At 48.2% G+C, this 17625-nt stretch overlaps 1 protein-coding gene across 3 annotated transcripts in view; it reads left to right on the forward strand.

Annotated features, from left to right (window-relative positions):
• SLC16A2 (solute carrier family 16 member 2) overlaps nucleotides 1–15430 on the forward strand; it is a 118545-nt gene extending 103115 nt beyond the window's left edge. Inside the window, exons 2-6 of one of the 3 annotated variants that reach the window (XM_079911691.1) lie at nucleotides 1964–2108; nucleotides 5331–5781; nucleotides 7096–7239; nucleotides 11088–11316; nucleotides 12921–15430. In XM_079911691.1, the coding sequence (XP_079767817.1) occupies nucleotides 1964–2108; nucleotides 5331–5781; nucleotides 7096–7239; nucleotides 11088–11316; nucleotides 12921–13141 (1190 nt within the window). In that variant the 3' untranslated portion in view covers nucleotides 13142–15430. Of the gene's footprint in view, nucleotides 1–1963; nucleotides 2109–5330; nucleotides 5782–7095; nucleotides 7240–11087; nucleotides 11317–11429; nucleotides 11554–12920 lie in introns of those variants that run through there. The other 2 variants (XM_079911693.1, XM_079911692.1) reach the window with 2 other exon arrangements.
• Nucleotides 15431–17625: the final 2195 nt, after the last annotated feature.

Genomic DNA, 17625 nt, shown 5'->3' on the forward strand with positions numbered 1-17625 from the left:
ATCTGATAATCTTTAGATTAAAAAAAACTTTGGGGAAGGCACATGGAGAATTTTAATCCCCATTTTACAGATGAGAAGTCGGAGGATTAGAGAAGTGCTGTGTAATTTGCTCAAGGTCCCATAGCTGATAAGAGGTGAAATTGAAAGGTATAAGGTAAAATTGTGATGAGAGTTAGGGTCTCCTGCGGTCTCAGGCCAGTACTGTTGGAGCCAGCCAGCTAAGACTCAAGATGGCACCCACAGCAAAGCAAAGATTACCAGTGGAGATCTGAGCAACCTATTAGGCACTGAGGAAAGAGACTCAGACAGTGGACTAGTCTAACCTCAGACTGCACTCCTCTGGCCCATTTGGGGCTCCACAATTGAAGAGAGCCAGAAGCTGGCCTGGCATCCTGTTCAGGTGACACTCAATGAATACTTTTTGATGATGATGATGAAGGCTAGGAATGTGTTAACAGGAGAGCTCTCAAAGTAATACAGATTTAGAAATTAAAGCTAAGAAGAAATATTAATGAAACTAAGAATTGTTTAGCCTAGAAAACAGAGGCCCATGATGAAACTTGATACAGCCTTCAAACAAAAAAAGCTTGGGCTTTCTTTCTGAGGGCTGAGCAAGGGGAAATGGGCTGGAAGAATCCAAGGAAAAGGGAAAATTTCTTCCTCCCTGTTGAGGATTGTTACAGACACTTAAGAGCCTTTATAAACAGAATAAACTCTTCTTATTTGAGTTTGGAGTCAGAGATTTGCCAAACATTGGCTCTGATGAAGGATTTCAGCATGAGAGTTACATGACCCTCTTGCATAGTGTCCTTATAAATCTTTGAGTATCTCCTGAACCTGCCCTGTGTCCCTGTACAATTCCAGGAGCCCTTTGTCTGTGGCCTTCCCTACTCCTTAGTCTTAGCATCTTCACAGGACTGTTCCAATGACCAAGAGAAGTCTTACCTAAGCTCCTGAAGGCTTAATTAATTCTCATGTTCCTTGGCACTGAAGCCAAGTAGCCCAATGCCTAAGGCTATAAATCTGGCTTAGCATCCCTGGAAGGAAGCTTGAATTGTTGGCTGGTCCAAATCTGACCACAGTGCTTAAATCTCCTGTTTTATATCTACCTCTGCTTATACACCTCCAATGATGGGAAGCTTCATTTATCCCAGTAAGAGATATAATACAATGAACATTGGACTAGAAATAAGGAGAGTTAGGTTTGAGTCCCAGCTCTTCCACTTAACTTGCTGTGTGATCTTTGGCAAGTCCCTTCACATTTCTGGAGCTGTTTCTTTATCAGTAAAATGGTTGTAGAGGAATCTCTTTGTTTTAGTTTGTTTGTTTAACTGCTATAACAAATAGCCCTAGAAAATTCAGTAGCTTAAAGGACAAGACATTTCTTTACTTCTTATGTAACATTCAGGGCAGGGGTTCCAGATTGGAGAGAGAGGGGAAACTTCACTCCATTCACAGACCCAGACAGAACTGATGGCAGTTCTGCCAGTCTTAATACATGGCTTCCAAGGTCACTCTGCCGTTATAGCTCCCAAGTAAGCAAAAACATCATGGTAGTCTTTTTATGGTCCAGGCCTGGAAGTGGTATTAGTCTTTTTTACCCACATGCTATTGGTCAGAATTCAGTCACATGGTCAAGCCAAACAGCTGAACAGGCTAAGAAATGTAGTGTAGCTGTGTGGTAGCTAGCTAGAAGTCTCCATCACAGACTTGATCTCTAAAGGCTCCCTGCCCCAGCTTTGAAGTTCTGGGTATACTTATGAACTAGACTCCTGGTTCTCACATTGCTTTGTTACAGGCACTTTGAAAATTGCCTAACCTCACTGACCATCAGGGACTAGCAGGCTGGCAGTGCAGACCAAGGCAATGCCCCCAGTGAAAGGCCAGAGAAGATCTGAGATACCAGCCGCACCACCAGGTAACACATTAAACTAAGGTGTCTTTGTGCTTCTTTTCTCTGCAGCATGGGTAGGAGCCCTCTCAATGGGCATGATCTTCTTCTGTTCTCCCATTGTGAGTATATTCACTGATCGATTGGGCTGCCGAATCACAGCAACTGCAGGGGCTGCCGTCGCTTTCATTGGCCTCCATACCAGCTCCTTCACCAGGTAAGGCTAGGAGTTGCCGACCATTTGCCCAAGGCTGAGGGTTGGCTTCTCTCTGGGCCTCAACTAGACACTCTTCTCATTGTAGAATCCCCTGTGGCCCTTTCCATGTAGGGTCCTCAAGACCCTGCTCCCAGGAATTATTGTCCAATGGGACTCATCTTGGTAGGGTCCCCAGGACACATTGGTAGGGAATATACCCAAAGAGGATCCAAGAGTTCCAAAGTGGTGGGAGGAGCCAAAGCTTGGGCATTCATACTGCTGGGCCCAAGTCAAGTTTTGGCCACTGAATGGCAATGGAACAATTCATGAGTACCATTCCCCTCTTTGGGCCTCAATTTTTATACTGTAACATGAGGAGATTAGATCAGGTCTTTTCAGGTGTCTTCCAGCTCTGCCATTCTATTTCCCTTCAATATGCCACACATCTCATGACCTCAACTGCCCTCCTGGAAATGAACTTCTGGAGTAAGCCCATGTGAACACCTACCATTACAGGATTCCTAAGGTAATCTTATGCTGAAAAAGAGGTCAGCTGAGCCCAAGGCTGTTTAGCATTTCTGGTCCTTTTCCATTTCTGGATAGCAATGCATGGATGATTTGGAACAGATAAAGATTCATGTCTTGGGTATGAGAAGGGATGTTTAGCAGCCTCCCTCACTGAGATACAGACCCAGCACCCAGCTACCCAACTAGGCCTAAGCTAGGTAAACTCAAACTCTGGTCCCATAGGTCCCACTGGCAGAAACTGGTAGTGTCAGGCAAGGAGCAGGCTACAAGTTCATTTTCTGCTTTCTTTCTGCCAGCTCTCCAGAAGCATGTCTGTAGGGGAGGAGAGAAGTAAAAACCCTCCACCACAGCCTGAGGAATATGGGATTCCTAAAGAACTCCAATGACTTTCTGCCAAAGACACTTTGGGAGTTATGGTACCTCCTACTTCCAATCTGCCTGGGCTGGTGTAGGAGAATGCCAGCCTGGAGACGTGGCTAGCTTATCAGAGACTTGCTTTCTGAGCTTGGCTCCCCAGAGAAGGACCATGGTTATGCTCTCCAGGCCTAAGGTTCCACTCACAGCAGAGGATGATAATTGTGTTCTGCTACAACTGGGCCTTGTGAGGTTGAGCCAGCTTTCTTTATGACTTGAGCATTTCCGGCTGCCCAGCCCACCCTCCAACAGAGCTTGGATGTGGCCTGCAATGGTTTCTTGGCTTGGTCCCATCCAACTGGGACAGAGGCAGGGAAAACCATATCCTGTCTGTAATCTGCTGCTCAGTCTTCCCAGGGCAGCAACTCCAAACCCTTTCAGGACCCCTCTGGTGGTCGGCCTCATTTGCCCTCAGCAAGCTCGTGTCTGGCTCCTTGTGGGAAGGAGCTAGGCCTCAGAAGCGGCTCCAGTCTCAGAGCTACACATCAGAGGCCTGTTTTTTAAGGCCAAGCAGAGCAAAGTGTAAACAAATTAGCAACATACGGATCCCATTTTCCTTCCAATCCACATGAGCTCAGTTACAGGAGGGGAAGGAGCTCAGATGTGCTTTCTCCTGGCATTCTTCTTTAGGCACATTGGAGTAGGCGTTCTGTTCTCCAGCCCCTAAGCTCCTCCCCCACCCCCTTTGCCCTTTCTGCAAGAACATCTTCAAAGCCAAGAAACTTTCTGGATGGCTTCACATCCAGTGGAAAAATGGTTCTGCTTGTGGCTAGAACTCCAAGTCATCTTTCCTGTTGCTTGAATCAGGGCTCTGAGTTCCTTTGGATGGTGTGAGGTGGGGCAGGGGTGGGGAGGCCTTGGCCTGCTCAGGGGCCTCCTGCCTTTGGGCCCAGCTAGAAATAGATCCACCACACAGCTCCCTGAACTGAATCCCATGCTTTGCTCCCACTGGCCCCCTCCCTGAGGGTCTCCCTCAGACCTTCATAACTCCTCTCCCTTAGACAAGGCCCCCAGCCCAGGTCAATCCCAAATGTACTTAGATTCTAATGGGAGGAAGCCCCAAGGAATCTGACAGAAGAGGAGCACTTGGCTTAGCTATGTGTTCTAAGTAGAGGCAACCCTTTTGAAACCAAAGCCCTTGCTCATATCCAATGAATGCAAGCAGATAGAAAGAAATGATGATGATAGCTGTCTTGGAATCATGAGTACTAGCACCACTTCGTCTCTGCAGCATAGGTCCAGTCCTTTAGTATGAGGACTGGATCTATCTATGGAGAGGAACTGCCCAACCATGGAAAGTATTAGGTTATTACGTGGTCAGATAAGAAGTATTGCAAAATATGTGGAGGCATCAAAAAGAAAACAAAGTTTTTCACTAGTTTGTGCCAATATCATCTGAGGGCAAATGGCCAACCAAGCTGACCTTCCCATGGCCTTTTCCCTTCTGATACTTTGCCTTCTGTTATAGAAGTTTATAGTCAAAGCAGGGCCTAAGGGTTTTAAGCCAGAGCCTCTCTTACTTGGCCAGGCCCACAACTTCTTTGAGTTTCCAGTTCCCATCAAGCAGCCAAGCTACTCTGGGAAGCTAGTCCATATCATGTCCAGCAACAGGAGCCAGACTTTGGAAGTTATAGAAACTCCTTACTTTAGGATCCCCATGGAAATTATCTAGGGCCTGGAGTAAAGGGTCTTGGGACATCCAGACCATGGGCATGGTTGGAGAGGGGGCATCTCTCAGAATACCATCAACCATTCTGTGAAATATTAAGGGCCCTGAGCATGAAGAAAGACACTGAGGAGTCCTATGGAGGGTCTCAACCTTCTAGAATCTTGGCTCCTTGCAGAACTTTCTTGTTACTTGGGATAAAGCTTTGGTTACCAGCCCAACCATGGTGTCTAGGTGAGCAGTAGGTGTAACTATTCTCTCTAAGGCACTGACTTACTCTTTGTAGCCCCTCATCCAGACTTTGCATAGGCTAGTTTTGGCTTTCTTTTGAACAGTACTCTCTGATGGGGTACTATGATTCAAACTAGAGTCACACAGACTTAGATTCAAGTCCAAGCTTTGCTGATTCCCAGTTATGCTACCTTGGGTAAATTACTTTACTTCTCTGAGCCTCTGTCTCCCCATCTACAAAATGGGGATCAGAAGGTCCTACTCCTTGTCTATTCTGAGGGTCAGTAGTAACTGGGGCCATGGGTTAAGGGTGGGGGTATGCAGATCTCAGGAGGGTGAGGGGGGAAGGGCAGGTGGATTGTTGGTCAGGCTTCTGAGGATAGCTCTTGGTGTCTCTCCCACAGCTCACTAAGCCTGCGTTACTTCACCTACGGGATTCTCTTTGGTTGTGGCTGTTCCTTCGCCTTTCAGCCATCTCTCGTCATCCTGGGCCATTACTTCCAACGCCGTCTGGGTCTGGCCAATGGTGTGGTGTCTGCTGGGAGTAGCATCTTCTCCATATCCTTCCCCCTCCTCATCAAAACGCTGGGGGCTAAGATCAAGCTCGCCCAAACCTTCCAGGTGCTGAGTACCTTTATGTTTATTCTTACGCTGCTTTCACTCACCTACCGACCCCTCCTGCCCAGCTCGCAGGACACCCCAAGCAAGAGAGGTGTCCACACCCTGTGCCAACGCTTTCTGGCTCAGCTCAGGAAGTACTTCAACATGCGAGTGTTCCGCCAACGTACCTACCGCATCTGGGCCTTCGGGATCGCTGCTGCTGCCCTTGGCTACTTCGTTCCCTATGTACACTTGGTGAGGAATACCAGGGTGGGTCCACCCTACCTGACCCCAAGAAGTTGCCCTTAACCTGCCTGAAGTCCAGAGGGTAGGAGCAGAAGACATTGAAAGGGCAGACCTGGAACCTTTGGAGAAAGACAAAACAGTGGTTGGAGAGACCCAGAGTAGGAAAGAGCACAGGCTGAGGGATGACCTCAATGGGAAATGGGGGAAGTTCCTCACGGGGAGGCCCATGCCTATGGTTTCCCCCACTGATAAATCTAGATGGATTTTCAGGAGAAGATAAGCATCACCGGGATACAGGAGGCTGCCTCAGATGACCCAATGATAGGGTTTTCTTTTCTTTCTTTTTTTTTAATATTTATTTGGCAGTGCTGGGTCTTCGTTGCAGTGCCTTGTCTCTTCGTTGTGGCGTGTGGGCTTCTCTAGTTGCAGCACATGGGCTCAGTAGTCGCAGCATGTTGGCTCAGTGGTTGCAGTGCTTGGGCTCTCTAGTTGCAGCATGCAGGCTCTAGAGCATACGGGCTCAGTAGTTGCAGCACGCTGGCTTAGTTGTGGTATGTAGGATCTTAGTTCCCCAGCCAGGGATCACCAGGCCCCTGCATTGGGAGCATGGAGTCTTAACCACTGACCACCAGGGAAGTCCCTTAATGATAGAGTTTTCTAAGAGTGTGTCTTATGGAATGCTAGTCTTTGGGGTCAAGTAATTTTGTTTAAGAAATAACATATACTAGATTTCTCTAGCTTCATAATGTGTAGCAATCTTTTAAAGGTACCAAAAATCCTGCTGTAAAGAAATCAATTAAGCTTTGTTTAACCACCATACACCCAACTTACATGACCAAAGATTTGTTGGTTGTGGTCCAACTGTTATCTTCCACAGACCTTGTGTTTCTTAAAGCACACTTTTGGAATATTACCTGGAGGTTAGTGGATCATTCTCCCTTGGTGACCTGCTGTTACCCTAGGCTGTCAGTTCTGGGTCAGGGAATGAGGAGATAATAGGGGAACCCTTGGACTTTTTTCAGTTGTTAAGGCTGTATTCTGTCCTGCCAAGGCTTGGAAGGGGCTTAGAGACACCCACTGCCCTCAGCTGTTGCTCAGAAACCCAGAATCCAGAGAGCCAAGGGATATGCAGCCTTTTAAACTGTTAGAAACAGCCAGAGAGCTTGTTCTGGAGCTAAGGCTATAAAGGAGGGAGCTGCAAGAGAAGGAACTCTTGCCATGGTCCAGGGAAGTAAGCAGTAGAGCATTCTGGGTATGCCCACAATTAACCAGCCAGCTCTTCTTCTTCCTCTTATCCCGTGGGCCTGATGCTATGCTTTTCAGATGAAGTATGTGGAAGAGGAATTCTTGGAAATCAAGCAGACCTGGGTGCTCTTGGTGTGTATTGGAGCTACCTCAGGCCTTGGGCGCCTTGTGTCAGGCCGTGTCAGTGACTCCATTCCTGGACTTAAGAAGATCTACTTGCAGGTGAGTGTGACCACCCTGTCTACTGTGGGGAAAACAGCCTGCCACAGATGCTAGGTTATCCAGCCTTTGGGATACAATGGTAGGATGTATAACTGCTGTGGCCTGGGCCCCAGCTCTGACACCAGCTTGCTATGTGACATGGGAAAGTCAATCAAATTCTCTAAGCCTCCATTTCCCTTGCTTTCAAGTGAAGATCATCATCCTTGTTCTGCCTCCTTCATCAAAATGGAGTGAGGATGTAGTGAAAGCTGTCAGTGTAAATAGAACCTCTAAGAACACTTTCAAAGAAAATGTTTATTAATAAAGGCTCTCCCATCTGAAAGAGGGAAACTGAAGCCAGGAGTTAGATGCTGCCCCCATTGAAGACTGAACTCATTGCTACCTTATACTCTCTTGGAGGGTCTTGAGCATCTGCAGTACTCTGTGGCCCAGTGTCTCTCTCCTCTAGGCCCAGACCCATCACTTCTTATACCTCCAGAGCTACTTGGCACCAAACACTGGCTCTCAAATGCCATCCTCTTGACAGACACAAAATAATTGCCAGAAAAGGCCAGACCTCACTTGCCCTCTCTACACCTCACTTTCCTCTTTCGTGCAATGAGCATAATCCTTGCCTTTCCTATCTCACCTTGCAGGTGAGGATCAAAAGGAATACAGGTGTGACCAGGCTTTGAGAAGTAAAAAGTGTTTTAGCCATGCGAAGTTTTAATCCTTCTCACAGTGACACAGGTAGCCTCATATTGTGGGCAGTAGCCATGTGGATGCTCAAGAGGCCACTTTTTGTGTGATCTGGGCTCTGGTTTGGCTTTAATACAGACTACTGCTCAAGCTGTCTGTCTTTGTCTACTGGGCAACAATATTGTCTTTCTGACCTGGCTCATGCTTTTTGCTTGAGCCAACAGCAGTTGGGTTTACCAGAAGGTGCCCAAGTGTGGAACCCTGTGAAGGGATAACAGCAGCCCCAGAAAACATGTGGGTCACAGTCCATCAGGAATGTGGTTGAGTTCTGACTATCCTGGAGAAGTCCTAAAAGAACTTCCAAGGGGCCCTGACTATACACACAGCAGGGATTTCTCTGTCTTCTGATAGCCCCAAGTGTTTTCCTAAATACCCTCGTATGTCTTGGATGAGGATATGATTAAGGTTTCCTGTTGTGTTTAACTTTGTGTTAGATTTGCAAGAGCTAGTGAATCTGCTTTGTCAGAGCTCAGGGTGCCATTATGGTCCATCCAGTCCAACCTCTCATTACACTGATGGAGAAACTGAGGGAAAGACTCAGAGAGTCATGGCAGAACTGAACTCCTATGTAGCACTCTTCTCATATTCCACTTTACACTAAGCGATGGATGGCAGAACCAAGTCCCAGACATAAGTGACTAGACCAAGGTCAAACCAAAAGGCTGTGATTGAGATAAACCAATTATAAAATTTTAAATTCCTGTGCCAATATCAGCAAGACCTTACCTGGGTGGCTTTTTGCATAGGACTGTGTGTGGCTTTCCCAGCCTCTTCCACATGGCACCCCTGTGGGTCTTCCCTGTAAATATCAGCAACTCCAAGATGCCAAAGAGTGCTGGAGATCAGGGTAAGCTAGTATTGGGCCAGGGCTTTATCTTGAGGAAAGGCAGACGCCCTTGCCTAGCCATATAGCTCATTTCTCACTGTAGTCCCTAGGAGAAAGGTAGGGCCCAAGCAGTTTTTGCTTTGTATTGTGCAGAGGGAGTTCCAAGAGAGGCAGAGGCATTAGCTAGTCAGAAGAAGAACTAGGCTTATGGCCCAGTGCTTCTGCTGAACATTTCCCCTACCCACCCAACAATCTCTCCCCTTTTCCACTCTTACTTGACCCAGTTTTACCACTTAGAATAATATAAAATAATCTTGGAACTTTTTAGCTGAAACATATCTTCATCAACTTGTAGTCCAAATTCTCCATTTTACAAACTGAGGAACTGAGGCCCAGAGAGGGAAAGTGATTTGTTCAAACTCATTGTGCTGGTAAGTGTCTCAGGCTGAAAGCACAAAACAATGAATGAACTTCTCTCTCTTGAGCTACTCAAGATACTCCATCACAAGAATTTGCCTCCCTTTCTCCCTGGGTCAGATGCAGGAGTACTGGTCTGGGAGAGAAAAGGAGTGTACACAGCTTCAGGTTCTGAAGAGCCATCCACTAGACTTTGTGGTTCCTACTACTGACAAAGACAGGCACGTGTCTGGTATCAAGGCCCTGGACAGTCTGTTGGTAAGGAAGTGGTGACAACCTGCAGGACAACCTCACTTTGGGCCAGTTCTTGAGGCCTGATTCTCAGTTCCAAGAGGGATTTTTAATTTCTGAACCTTGGCAAGGCCTTGTGGAGGATGTTAAGAGGCAGTTAGATACAGTAGGTAGTAATTACAGCCAATTGAAATCAGTTAATGGGGTCCTTTGTATTATATAATGGTATTAACTCCTTAATTGCCATACCATTATGACTTGGTTGATAAGTGGGTCTGGTTTTATCTTACAGTTGTACATGAATCTCCTAGAGGAGAAACTGGGATATCTGGGTTCTTATTCCTAGATTCTGCCTAGCTATCCCAAAACATCTTGGGCAAATTTCAAAAGTCCCTCAACAAAGAGATTTCCTCAGATGGCATGACCAGGACATTTCTTATCCTCTGCAAAATCCAACCAATTAGCCTAACAAACCCATTGGCAGCAACAACACAGAAAATCTTTAGTGCTTGAAACAGCCTTGACCCTCCTACCTGCCTTCCATGTGGTGATGTGGTGACATACCCTTACCATGTGGTGACTTACGCTTCCTGGGTAAGTCAACCTGCTTGTGTGAACTATTAGAAAATCCTGGATCCTGTCAAGGCCTTGGTTAACAGATCAGGCCTTAGCCCTGACCCTGGGACAACCTGGCTCTGCTGGCTACAGTGGGTGGAGCCCAGGTCTTCAGTCTGGCTCACGGACACAGGTGGCAGATGACTTTCATCAAAAGGCCAGCTGTGTGTCCAGTGGCCCTTATCTCTATTGAGAGGGAAAAACCAGCCTCTGGAAAGGCAGCTTCTTTACTTCAGAGTCATTTTGCTCAGCCCAAAGAAAGCCCAGTGGCTAGTCAGTGCCCCCTGGACTGGCTTCAGCCACCCTAGACCTCTTCCTAGTGTCTTGGTTCTCCTTAGAGCCCCCTTTGTTGCCTTCGCAGGGTGCCCAGACAAGCCCAGAAGCCCCCAGAGCCATAACGTCTGAGTGTCTGAGATGGGTGGTGTGTCCCATGTCCTAAAGCCTAAGGAACCTGGGTGAACCTCCCAATGGCCTCCTTCATACCAAGGTGTTTTCTAAAATCAGTCTCCCACAAAAATGGGGACTGGCTCCCTCCTCATTTCAGGAAGCTGTGCCTTCCATTCATGCCCCCATCTAATCATTATTCAATTATTCAAGTCATCCTCACTTCCTCCCCTTCCTCTTCCCATATCTAACATGGATCTGAAAATACCAGCATGGTCTGATCCCAGACCCTGTTGCCTGGGGCAGACAAACACAGGATCAGAAAGCAGCAACAGCAATTCCCTTTATCTCAGAATCCAATTAAAAGACAACTTTTTGAGGACAGGAGCAATGCCTCCTCTTTTAAAAGTCTTGACAGAATCAAAGTTAAATAGGGGCTCTCTTAAAATCTTTAAATCCTAAGTCCTTCTAAGCAGGACTTAGAAGGGGCCTAAGTAACTAGTCCACTGGGCTCTCTGTTGATATCCCCTTGCCCCATTTTACAGACGTAGAAACGAGGCCCTGAGAAAGGAGATGTGATTTACTATGTGGTCTTGGCAGGCAAGCAGAACATGACCTCAGGCTGTTGCTCCTTTAGGTCATCTCCTTCCTGCTCCTGGGCCTGATGTCCATGATGATTCCCCTCTGCCGGGGCTTCGGGGGCCTCATCGTTGTCTGCCTCTTCTTGGGCCTGTGTGATGGCTTCTTCATCACCATCATGGCCCCCATCGCATTTGAGCTGGTGGGCCCAATGCAGGCCTCACAGGCCATTGGCTACCTCCTGGGCATGATGGCCCTGCCGATGATTGCCGGACCCCCCATTGCAGGTGAGGTTAATATTGCAGGGAGGGCATGAGTGGGGGAGTCCTGTCTTCCTTGGGACCTAGATCTCCTAAGCACCTCTGCTTAAAGTCCCTTTTCTCCTTCTTTTCTATTTAAGCAGCCTCGTCAGAGTGCATGAAACCCCTTACCACCACTGGTGAAAGAGACTAAGGACAGTATATGTGCATGGATTCATTTGGGGGGGATGGGCTTTTCATGGCTGTATATCTGTTGCTGTGGGGTTTTATTGTAGACAGCATGGCTGATTCTGGGACGGTAGAGAGAGAAATGGGTTTGGCCTTCCTGACCATTCTATTGATCCAGAATCTTCTCTCTCTCTCTTTACAGGCAAGTAATTATTTGGAAGGTAGTTGAGCAGGAAGAGAAGAGAAAGTGGGCCCTGGTTTTATTAAGACTTAGAGATACCCCCTCCTCCTCTACCAGCTTCTGAACTGAGCCTGTAGAAAAGATTTGATTAAGAACACAACCCAGGACTGGACCAATGAGGCTCACTTCCTGCAGGCAACAAGCAAAGTGTTGGCTTGCCATCTTTCAGCACTCCCAATTTCTCTGTCCACTTCCAAGAAGGACATTGTTGGTACCCCAGAGAACTTAGGAAACAAGGAAAACTAATAAGAAGAGAACATCATTTCCTTTCTTTAGGATTTATTGCAAATATTGATTCATAGGCTAGAGTCTCCTAGGCTGGCCAACTGGGCTAGCTCAACAAGTATTCCTTGAATACCAATTCTGTGCAAGGTGTTGTGAGGGCACTGGTCATGCTGTGTTACAGTGACAAAACCTTCTACTCAGGCCCTTGTTCAACAGCCACACTGTCCACTGGGGGAGGGGAGCCTCTACCCAACTCCTGATCCCAAAGGTGGATCTCAGAATCCATATCTCTTTCCATTTTGCTTACCTCCTAAGCAGCCTCAGGGCCTACTTGCCTTTCTTCGGTAGTGTTTCTGGGCTCATCCTCCCATGAGGTGTCCCACATTAGCTTCTGGAGGTGAGCAGGGAAGGCCCTGTATCCCATGCCAAACACATTTACCGTATTGGCAACCTAGAGGAACCCAGAGGGGCCAACCATATCTGTAACTAGAAGGAAGGATACACATACAGCCTCCTCTTAGGGCAAATGGGCATTTCAAAGAAAGGGAAAATAGGAACTTGGCTGAATTGTTCCACAAGAACACTCTAGACCAAGCTGGGGGTGGAAGGGTATATCACTGTGAACCAAAACAAGTCTTGGTCATCTTCTCTGGAGTTCTTTTAGAGTAGCTTCCCTCCTAACTCCATACCTTGGAGTGACTAGAAGTTAGCTGTAGCTTCATGAAAGTCAGAAATGGAGAAATTGAGAAGCTTCATTTGCTTCTTTCATAACCTCAAGAGCCTGCAACCCCAGTGCCTCAGAGAGGAGCAGCCTGTCTTTGTAATAGAGGTTTTGTTTCTTCCATCTAGGAGTGTTTAAACTGAGGGGGCTCTCGGGTCAAGGCAGTACAGGCCAAGAGTCTCTGGATAGGCATTGTGATGGCCCCTAGAAGAGGCAGAGAGCACCTTTGTACAAGAGGGCAAAGCTGGGCTTGACTTGTCTCTGTTGACTTTTCAGGCCTCCTCCGCAACTGTTTTGGGGACTATCATGTGGCCTTCTACTTTGCCGGTGTGCCCCCGATCGTCGGAGCTGTAATCCTCTTGTTTGTCCCTCTGATGCATCAAAGGATGTTCAAGAAAGAGCAAAGGGATTCCAGCAAGGATAAGATGTTGACCCCTGACCCAGACCCCAATGGAGAGCTGCTGCCAGGCTCCCCCACCCCTGAGGAACCAATCTAATGCCTCATATTTGCCATTGTGTGCTCCTCCCCAAACCTTTCCCTTCACCCTGCCCTGCTCAGCATTTACATTTTTGCCACCAGCACACTTGTTCCCAAACCTGCACATGCAGCATTTCAGCCACCTGACCATCCCCCTGGAGCCAAAGCTCCAGGTGTTCCAAACTCATTAACCAAATTCTCCCTGTGAATGCCTTTAAACTTGCCAGGGTCCTCTCCTCCCAGGATCTAGGAAAGCTTGGGATCACCCCCTCGCCTTTGGACCCTCTCCATATACTTTCTAACTCTTGGGGGAGGCGGAGGATGGGAACTCCTGGCCCAGCTTGTTAGTCACCCACTAAAAGCAACTGCCAAAGGTGCTACTGTGTCCCCAGGAGCCTGGTGGGAAGATCCAAGCCTGTGTGCTGAGGAGTTCCTTGCCATCTGTCCTTAGGAACCATCGGGGGGTGCAAGGGAAAGGGCATAGAGGTAAAATGAGATGAGGAGCCTTGTTTAGCCTCAGAGTCTCTGAGGGCTATGGCTTCCCAAGAGGTATGGGTGACATCATTTTACAAGTGTACAGAGAGTCTCCCCATCATATGGTTGGTTAACAGTCTGCTTTCTTCTTTCCTTCCTCCTTTTTTTCCTCTACTGCCTCTTCTCCCTTCTCATCCCCCTCTATTTCTTTTTATGACTGTCATATAGACTCGTGGGTGCTTGAAGAAAGGAGGGACCCAGAGCTTGGGCCAATCAGCCTCACCTTGGCCCAGCCCACCCCTAACACTAGCATCAATTCCACTCATCTCAGGCTGAGCCACATCTCATATTTTGGCCCAAGCTGCTATAATCCTATAGTGGAATAATAGAATACACATAGGAAAGGGACCTTAAACACCGTAAAATTCCACTCACTGATTTTTTACAGATTTTCCAGGACAATGCATTAACCTGCAGGCTGTCCCAGCTCCCAATCCTTATATCCACCTGTCAAAATGTGAAGAAATTCCTTTCATTCTCAGCAGGCAGAGGAAGACTGATGACAGGGGGAATGGCATGGTGGGGGGAGGAGCAATAGTTATGGACCTGGGGAAGGACCAACTCCATCTCTCATTATTCATAACGGGTCAACATTTCCACCTGGGCCAGGCCAGAAAAGGAACTGTTTGAGGGAAAATCCCATTCCCAACCTGGATCCCCCAAAGGTAGAGGCAGCAGCTGCACATAGGGTTGGAAAACTTCTAGGAAGAGGAAACCATCCTAACCTTTATTACCTAATGTGTCCCTCATGCTGGGCATCCTGGACCACTCTACTTAGTGGGCATTAAAGGTGCCAGGAAAGGTAGACTCTGGACCATCTTCATCCCTCTGAAGTAGGTACCAGATGTTTCCCTATGCCTAAGCTCTGGGAAGCACTCTTGCTGAAGATCATTTCCAGCCACGCCGTGTCCGGCCATCACAACTCACCGTATTAGGAGCTCAGCCTCCCTCACTCAGCCTCTTTGTATTTCTCCCTATTCTGTGTCTTTTTCTGCTGTGTTCCTATTACCCTAACCTTTCATCATCTTCTTACCAGGCATACCTGGCTGTCACCTAGAGCTAACAGTGACTTGCCACCCCGAGCCAGGGCCAGGAGGATGAGATCGCCCCTGAGGAGCTCCAAAGAAGACAGTGGTCCCCACCCATGAGTTTTTCCGTTACGAACAGGCAGCTGGGGCATGGTTGGCCTCTGATGGCTTCATTCAAGGCCAAAGTCTGAAGCCCCCTCCCTTGGTCCCAGTCCAGCTCTTATCAGTTCCCCAAAGGAAAACCCACTGGTTCTTGGCTCTGTGAATAGGAAGGGGCCTGCCTAATTATGATCCTGTTATCCCAAACAGCAGTGGAACAGGAGGAGCTGGGCCCCAGGAGCTCTTTAAGTCCCAGAAGAGGCCATTGAAAATGTTGGAGCAACAAAGCCCCTGCTTCCATTGCTCCCTGCCCACTCCCACCAAGTCACCTGAGGGCAGTTCTGCAGGGGCCTCCTTTGTTGCTCATGGTATGGATAGCTCTTAAGAATCAGGGTGCTACCCACTTCTCTCCAGATGAAGGAAAGACATTCACAGGTCCCAAATCTGCCCTATCAGGTGTCACATAACGTGGCAGGGTGTCAGTTTACTTCTTCCACACATGTACACGTGCATGTGCGTGCTTGTGCACTTTTGGAGAGAACGTTGGTTGGCGAAAGCAGCACAGTATTAATATTTAGGGTAAGATGCAGCCTCTTATGCACCACAGTTAAATCAAGGAGAACGAACAAAATTTGGGAGCTTGAGATCTGGGACATTTAAATCCTCAGAAGGTTTGGAACAAAATAAACAGATCTAAAAATCCAGCTTTGGTGTGTTATGTTGCCTACATGGGTGAAATAGTCTTAACCTGGTTAACAGCAGGAAGTTTAGTTTCAGAACTGAAATCTCATTTCAAATCAAATTTATGCCAGGGTCTGTACTCCTTTTCTTCTCCCTTGTAATTGATGGGGGAACTTGAATGGGCTAGTATAGCTGGGTTATACAGCCAGGCAGCAGCCTGGAATTGAGGGTGATACAGAAGAGAGACCTATAACAATGACAAAGCTGGGAGTAACCTTAGAGTCTCCCTTGTCCATACTCTGCATTGAATTTAAGTGAGGACACTGAGGCCTGTATATAAGGCACTGCAGCAGGCTCACACAGTTTGTCAGTGACAGAGCAGGCTGAAACCTTGAACTCAGGTCGACTTCCAGTCCAGTCCAAACTCCTTATTTTGCAGATGAAGAAACCAACACAAGCGGGGGAACATGACTTGCACACTTCATTCAACAACTATATAGTGAACCCATTTCCAAAAGGGTGTTGGCAGAACCAGCTCCAAGCAAAAAGAAATCTGAGCCATGTCTGAATTTTAGCATAGCCCATCTTTTCACAATTACTCTCACTCCCAACCAACACATACTTCTGGGGTTCTCTCTTCCCAAGCACTCCAGACCACGTGGCCTTGGCCATGGACAGCTGGTCCCACCTACTGCCCTTCCACCCTCAGCAACCCAAAAGGTACAAATAAAGTCCATCTCCCTATGGCCATACACTGAACAGGAGAGGGGTGGAGGAGACTGGTTTCCTTTGCAAGAGGGTGGTTTACCACCCAGCTCTTGGCTATTGTTTCTCCCCTGACTCAGTGCAGACATCCTCAAGCTGCCAGCCTCCTCATCACTCTCCACTGAGACTAATTACTCTGTCCTGCTGCCTGGCCCCAGGCTCTCCCACCGAAGGTCTGCTGCCCCCTCAGTCACTCCCCCAGTAGCCCCAAGGCCCTAGTCTGTGTTTGGTCACTCAGGATCATTAGATTTTAAAGCTGTGGAATCCCATAATTTTTATGAGCATATGCTCTCCCCCAGGGCCTTTTCATGTCTGAAGAGGCAGCCAGCAGTTCCCTGCCACTTCACAGCAGCAGAGCAGGCCAGCTGACGGGAATTACAGGTGCCCCCAGTAAATCCCTGGTATCTGACAGCTGGTGCTTAGATAGGGTGGGTGCTGGTTTGAACCAGAGCCTTTGAAGCAAGTTCTGAATTCTAATAAGCTGAAATGTAGAGGAGACTCCAGAGGCACAAGGAAAGGGATTAGATATGCAACTCCTGCAGGGGTTGAGGAGGCTTTACTTTAGAAGGTCTTTCAAATCCTGCCTTTCAGCTCTCTCTAGTGGTCACCAGAAACAAAGTTCCATGCCTGGTTTTCAAGTCATTTCAGCAATATTTTCTAGGGACCTGCTCTGTGTCAGGCACTTTGCTAGAACCCAGGGATTTCAGAAATGAAAGGAACAGAGGTGGAGAAGACAAAGAGAAGAAACACAAGAAGGAATCTGAACTGTCTTCTTTCCAAGATACCTTTTCTTCTTCTGGACCCCAGCGGCCCGGAGCTTATGGACCTTAAAGCCTTTGGGGCAGGACAGGGGCCACCACGCCCCTTCCGGGATGGAGGCCTCAGCATTTCCCCCCTCCCCATCGCCCTGCGACTGGCCTACCCCGGCCACAGCCTCCCGGAAGAACTACGCGCTCTTCAGCGTTGGTTTCCTGCTGAGCTGGAGCGAGATAAAATTAGCCCATTGCTCACGACTAACAAGTGTCAACCCGTGTCCAGTTAGGGGGAGGGAAGGTAACCCATGGGCTCTCCTGCTGGGCCAGTCAACATGGGGACTAACAGCACCGGTACAGCGCCCCCGGCCCAGGGCATACTCGTTCACCCTGCTCTACCCGCTCCAGGGATGGGAAACTAGAAAGGGGCGGGGCTACAGCTACCCTCCTTTCCCACCACACACCCACCCTACACAGCCCTCGCAACTACTGGGCCCTGGGATCCGGGGATGTGGTTGCTAACCGGTACCGTTTCCCACTGTATCCCCATGTCCACCCCACACTTGGGGAATGCCTAGGGATGGAGATGGGTCTGGGGGGCCCCAGTGGCCCTGGCTGCTCTCCTGGTCCTGCCGCTGGCTTCC

Source organism: Stenella coeruleoalba (assembly GCF_951394435.1).
Source record: "Stenella coeruleoalba genome assembly, chromosome: X".
NCBI lineage: Eukaryota > Metazoa > Chordata > Mammalia > Artiodactyla > Delphinidae > Stenella > Stenella coeruleoalba.